We start from the raw sequence: 6,936 nt of genomic DNA, 5'->3' as shown, positions 1-6,936 counted from the left end.
AGTCTGGAAAAAAAAAATAAAAATCTGACTGTACTTTACAAGATTTAACTCTTAGGAATAATGAATACTTATATGGCAATAATACTACAACAAGAAAGCCTTTTAAAACAAGTATATCATTACTTCTACAGCCCCTGACAAGCAAAGCCAGCTGTGTGAGACTGCTAGAGTAAGTGCCAAATGTGATTTATTTTTTTTTTTTTGGTAAGGTGAACACCTGCCCATTAAGAATAAAATGGAAACTAAAACACTTATTTCATACAAGCTACCCACAGCTATCATCTGGTAGTAACAATTAGTTTTTAAACAGAGCCAAATACGAACCAGCAGCCTTTATGCAGAACTCTTTATGAATATTAAGTATTACTCACATTGAACACTTTAACATCTTTCCTACTTCTTATTTCTTCAACAAGATCCAGTGGCTTTCCCTTAGGTATTGGAATAGTTCCCAGCACGATGGTCCCTGGGCCAGCCAGTGTTTGACGAACAGCTTGAATAAAAGCCTGGCTGAAGAGTTCCATTTTACCAATCTCATCTATGACACAAATTCTTTTCTCTGCATCACTGCCATGGTTTACCTGTGGAAAAGTGCATCAAGAGACTGTAAACAACACAGAACTTAAAACAAGCAACAGAAATAATTTCTATGCTAATAAAACAAACACCTCCAAAAGAAATCAATTGAATTGTAATACTGGGGAAAGTGGCAGAGTGAAAGCTGCTGCTGGTAACTGAGAGACTTACAAATCTATCATTTCTATTTCAGCACAGATTTTTGGAAAGATGAAAATATATGTACACCATAAATGTCAATTACAATAGGAAATATCCATAATATTAGTTTTCCTTCAAAGCAGAATGCTCACAATGGTCCCATACAAGCTATTTGGACAATTAAGAACACACTTTGCCTATTAGCAGCTCTCAATCTGAGGGTCACCAATTTTTCAAAACTTCACTCTTCCCATCAAATTATGCATTTAGAATAGTTCAATTTCCACACAGCACAAGTATTAAAAAAAAAAAAAAAACAAAAAACAAAACACTTGCATTACATTTAGATTTCGAAGTTTCTCTTCTTGTAGCTGGGTCAAAGGAGGGTCAAAACTACCATTTCTCTCAGAACAACTAGCTTTCTTCAAAGCTATCTGGATAACAACCAAGCCATTCCCAAACCTTTCTCACATCCGAACAGTCATCTTTCATTTCTTTGTGCTTATCCTATAGTTCCAGCCATCCCCCTGGATCGTAGGATAGGCACCATACTAATGATGAACCACATTTGTGATTTGTTTGCTTTTTTTTTCATGAAATGAACAGTGTGCCAAACAGTACCGTGCTGCAGACTGGTGTGAGCAGCAGGAAAGTCTAGGAGAAAATGTGGGTGACTGCCACTGAGGGAAAGGCAACTTGGAAAGTGGAGTAACTATTCAACAGAAAAGGAAGAGCACTGCCTACCCTCTCTTGGTAAAAGTAACTGAGAACTGTACTCCATTATTCATAGAAGTGAGGAGGAAACCAGCTCAAGTCAAAACATCACTGTAGATCCAAGACTATATACCAGTACCAGCCATATTATACATAACCTAAAAAAAAAAAAATACAATTCAAAATGTTTCCCCTTCTGAAGAGAAAGTGGAAGAACTGCATAACGTACATCCTACAATCTTTTCAAGCTAAGTCCCTGCTGAGTAGCTGTTTCATCTCAAATCCTTTCATAGATCAGTGAGCTAAAAAGCCAATACTAGTCAATAGGTCACACATTGAGAAACAGAGCATTTTGCTTTGAAAAACGTCCTCAGTTCTGCCTGGTAAAGTTTCCAGAACCAGAGACATCATCCATTGTAGGATCTACCCCTGTTCTCACTGGAGTGAACGAGATCCAAGCCTTAAGAGCTGAACCTGTCCTCAAGACTAAATGGGCACGTGCCCCCTCCGTGCTACCCTCTGATCAAACCAGACCATACCTATGATTCTCCTTGCTTCAGTTATATGATCTTCCTCACTCCCCTCCTCTTCCATTTTGTGCCACCTACATGCATGACAACATTCCCACAAAAGTGATTAACAGTGCTTTTAATGAGAACAAGGTCATGCACTGTCTGACCCTGCTGGTCCTGTTTCTTCACTTCTTTACTCTCCTATATTTGCAGAAAGCTATATAACAACCAGAAAATTTGAACACTGCTATCATGTTTCTGGCCAGATCTCTCCTGGAGTTCACATTAATGCAGCAGTAAAACGATTCAGAGTACTGCACTGGCTTAATGAAATCTTCTTTATTAAACGATCCTTCTATTTACTAACATAGTAAAGCAAGTTACAGTGAAATTAAACATACAAAAATTGTCCCATTTTATTCATATTTCCTTTCTTCCTTGCCCCAAAAGTCTTTGCTTCCTTACTCTCAGACTTCACTGTTCCTTGACAAAAACAAGAATCAGATCCTCAATCTCATTTTTACTCCTTGCACCATTTTGTTTTCTTGTTCTTTTGAAGTTCATTAAAAAATCTCTTCTTCCTTGTCCGTGTAGAAAAATCACAACAGGATTTTTTCAGGACAGTTCAGCAGCTGTTTGTGGTGTGTTATTGCCAAAGTCAGATCTGTTCTTGAATTTTGGAGAGGGGAAAGGTTGCATTGAGAGAGAGGAAGGAGAAGGAAAAAGGCAGTAACAATGTTAGGAGAAGGACAGGAAAAAGACTATGGAAATTTTTGTCATGGTCAGAGCACTCCTTGGACAGCAGGCTAAATCCCAAATTATCAGGCTGCTATTATGAGTGAAAACCTACCAGCCTACAGCTACTTATACAGTGGTAATCCAAAACAACCACTGGATTTAAGAAACAAATGCTTCTACTGGAAGAATACGGTAAGCCACTTGTACATTTTATTTGCTTTCCAATATGCAAGACAGTGGCATAGGAAAAAAGCTTCCTGTCGGCTGTCTCTCAGACCAAGGAGGTCCTGCTCACGGGACAATGTCACATCAAGAATAAGAGGGGATTGCAGTCTCTCCAACACCACAACAAGCACAAGAGAACAAGCCAGATTTGCCTCTCCAGCTTCCTGATCCTGAAGCCAATCAGAATCAGTGACACCCAAGAAACGGACCATTGATTAATAACAAAAACCAGTGCTCTAGAAGGGCCTTCCAATAACACTGATGATCATAAAGCATCCATTTTTCATGAGCTTTCATAGAATACTTACATTCCGCAGCATAGGTAGAACCAACTGCTCAAACGAAACAAGGTCTACAACATACTGTCCGACTCGATATTCACGTCTTGAAGCAGAAGAATCAGAACTGAATATGGAAAAAGAGATATATAGTTCCTTCTAAGTAATTAGTTTAGTGAGAATTCACAGCACTTATTTCAAGTGGATTTATAAGAAGTTATCCTAGGAAGTCACATCCCATTAATTCTTCTAAGAAAAGGCAAGAAACTCCGTAAACCACCCATTAAGTCATACTGCAGATAGCATACTTTCAGGCAATAAATATACCATAAGCTACCTTCACAACTATGTAAGCTCAAATCTGAACAGTGTATGGAAGGAAAACAGGATCTAAAAGCAGCAGGTATATTTACACTGAAATCAAAATACATGCCTGCAGTTCAGACCTTTGAATTTGGTAATGTGACACTACAGACAGCATCACAGCAGTAGCCCAAATCTCAGTATGGGCTGCAAAACCCTTAAACAAGCTTGGAAAAATACTCAGTTTGCATGTGCTGCATCATACTTTCCTAAGTGATTCTCCTTTATTAGCAGTATGCAAATTATTTAGATCAAATATGTCTGGATGAGATGCTAACATCACATGTGGACCTAGACTAAATTCTGCACAAAGTGTGAAAGACTAAGTCTAGTGAATCAGGAGAGACTGTGAGACCCTTGCGCTTCAGAGGCTTCCCTCTTAGGAGGGCTCTGAAACCCTCTTGTTTCTTAAAATCCACATGTGGGTTTTGTGGGACAGTCAGTGGCTCTTTAAAACAATGTTATATGCAATATCCCTTTTAATTTCCACTTCTGTCTCCAGAAATTAGCTGGTGGAAACAAAAAAATCTTCCTTCTTGCCTACAATCAGCTACTTACTGTATCCCAGAGAGACCTGGCCTCACAATAAAAGGCTCGGCAGTGCTTCCTCTTTATTTGGTGTACGATAGGCAGTAAGAGAGAACACCCTTCCCTGGCACATTTTCAATATTTCACTAGACAACAGAGACTCTGTCTACATACACAATACAGGTATCAGCCAGGACACAAGAACTGGACAAAGAACCTGACCATGAAAGCCCTGTCTGTGGATACGGTTTCCATCTGTGCTGGAAATCACCTTCTGGAGGAGCATTTAACATGCCAACAGACTGGAGCAGAAGCATAAAACAGTAAGTTACTTAGAGTTATTAAAACCTTAGTACCTGACTCTAGATAAAGGTCCTCGTTTTCCAGACAAAGTGACAACATCAAATCCTGTTCTCCTGCCACCTTCTCTAACTTCCTCAGTGTAAAATCCATCAATGGGAATGCCCGAGGATTTTAGAGCTTGAGTGACTTTCTGGATCAAAGTAGTCTTTCCAACCCCTAAAAATGGAGGAAACAAAAAGCATACAGGATTAATCTTCTCCACTAAAAGCCCATTTTTGAACACCACAGTGATGATTCAGTTCAGCAGAAACATTGATTACTTTTTAAGTTTGTTAATATTGTTTTTTGTTTTAAATGTCAGGAAAGAACAGAAACACCTTTTAAAGTTAATCTTGTACTGACATTGGAGTGTTTTATTAGCCTTTAAGAAGTATGTTCACAGTGACATCACGACAGAATGGTAAACTGTCCTGGCCTACCACTAAACTTGTTAATTTAGATAGTGTGTGGGCAGGCCACAAAGCTTGTCCCAAGGCAGGTAAGTACATGAGAGCCATGCTGTTACACAACTGATACCAAAGCTAGCTGGAAGACTGTCTGGTGAATCTCCCTTTCTACCACTGCTATTCACTACTTTTTAAGAACAGAGTTGAGTTCATCCCCCTGTTAGATCATAAAGGTGAAGCTGACTGCCATTACTAGGAGCCTAACTGGCACAAAGGACACACTACTTCTATTGATGTCCTAGAACTCTGAAGCATTCAGTGCCCCTGAGATATCAGGTCCTACATAGCAAAAAGTGTTCTCAACAATAGCAACACGCTTCTTATGGTAATTGAAGCAAGAGAGGTTTTGACTAGATACAGGGAAAAGCTTTTTTATCATGAGGACAATCAAGCTCTGGAACAGCTTGCCCAGAAGCTGTAAAGTCTTCAAATCCTTTGAGGTTTTCAAGACCTGACTGGATAAAGCCTTGAGCAACTTGGTCTGGCCTCATAGCTGACTCTCCTTTACACCTCCTTAAAGTCCCTTCTCACAAACCACCACAATGAATTATCCCGTGGTCCTATAATCCATTTTCTTACCCTAAGACAGATCCTTAAAACCCCTGTCACCCGATGTCTCCTAGCAGAGTCTGATGTACTTTCCACAGTGTAAATGCTGTCCATGTTCCAGACATCCTCTCAGTTCCCACAAAGGAGCTATTTCTTCTTTGCCATTGTACAAGTGCATCCCTTGACAATCTCCTTTTAAACTCATCTTTATTGCTTCTCACAAAATTTAGTGTTACCACTTAATTTTTAATCATTGTTGTAAAAAACAAAACAAAACAAAATGAAAAAAACTCCAGAAGATAGAAAATATCCTGCAGAATAAACCTTTAAATTCCTGGAGATATGAGGGCTGAACTAGATGGCCTTTAAAGGCCCCTTCCAACCCAAACTATTCTATGATTCTATACAGACCAAATGTGAGGCACCTAAAGATGCCAACAGAAATAATTTCAACATGCACATACCAAATTCCTCCCTTATATTTTAAGCAGATTTAGGAACTACTTTCTTAACAGTCAATATCAATGGCAAAATATTCTGTGGCTTCAAGGTCAGCTAGTCAAACTATTAAGCAAACTTTTCAAAATTGAAGCCAAAGGGATTCCTGGCATTTGAACAACAACAAAATGACAAATGTGGCACCATCACTATCTACCATCTTTCTGAGGCCTTGTCTCTATAAGCAAATTTATACTAATTTAGCTAAGTAGATTTGCTATCTCTTAATTTAGTTATCTTCATTCAGTAAATTGCCAAAGAAAGCTAAACCAATGCGAACCATTTAAGAAAGCTGAAAGCTATACATTTAGCTAATCAAAGCAGTGCACTCAATGTCAGCTAAATGAACGGAGACAAGGCCTAATGTCTGCGTCTCCTCGAGGGCTGCCTTAACCCAGTGGATGGAGAGACAGAATGGAGCGGGTGGAAGGCATTGCCATCTCAGCCTAGCAGCAGCACTTTAAATTCATTCCAGGTAAGACATGTGTCTGCAAAAGGTTCACAAAAAGGAGAGTTAGGCCCACTGCTTTACTTCCAGACCACAAAAGAAAGCTTTGCAATCATAATAGTTGGTTTATTTATCAACTTTATGGTCCGACCCTCACACCCTACACCACTCTTCCTCCACAATAATCAGATTCTCCTACCATGATAAACCAGTCCACCGCTTCAATCAAGGCCTGCCCATCTGGGACACCAATTATTACCTATAACTGAACACTGCTTAGGTTAGAAGTGCTAAATCACTCAATTAAGTTACAGAAACAGATGAGCTCTCAGAAATCATTAATTGCTGCGGTTTAACTGAAGCAGGATTAGTTGTCCAGGTTTGGTTTTTGGGTATTTTTTCCCCTATCATTGAACTGGGGAAACACCTGGAAACAAACATGACATGGGTTTGGACCAAGAGCTAAAATGGACTCTAATTAGGAACAAATTAATGAATGCAGCAGCCCTGAGCTGACAGGTGACAAGGCCGGGAGGGGAGCAGCCGCAGGGACCTGG

The 6,936-nt window shown here is 39.5% G+C and overlaps 1 protein-coding gene across 1 annotated transcript; it reads right to left on the bottom strand.

Moving 5' to 3' along the window:
* Positions 1-206: 206 nt before the first annotated feature.
* NTPCR (nucleoside-triphosphatase, cancer-related) lies at positions 207-5,375 on the bottom strand. Its single transcript, XM_010165207.2, has 4 exons — positions 5,243-5,375; positions 4,432-4,594; positions 3,215-3,311; positions 207-581 (listed from the first exon to the last, which is right to left on the bottom strand). The coding sequence occupies exons 1-4, from the start codon at positions 5,373-5,375 to the stop codon at positions 357-359; spliced, it is 618 nt and encodes a 205-aa protein (XP_010163509.2). The 3' UTR covers positions 207-356.
* Between the last annotated feature and the right edge of the window lie 1,561 nt (positions 5,376-6,936).

The sequence above is a fragment of the Antrostomus carolinensis genome, unplaced genomic scaffold (genome assembly GCF_000700745.2).
Source record: "Antrostomus carolinensis isolate BGI_N321 unplaced genomic scaffold, ASM70074v2 scaffold46003, whole genome shotgun sequence".
NCBI classification, from domain to species: Eukaryota; Metazoa; Chordata; class Aves; order Caprimulgiformes; family Caprimulgidae; genus Antrostomus; species Antrostomus carolinensis.
Note: the sequence above shows the minus strand (reverse complement) of the source record. Positions and strands in the feature narration are given on the sequence as shown.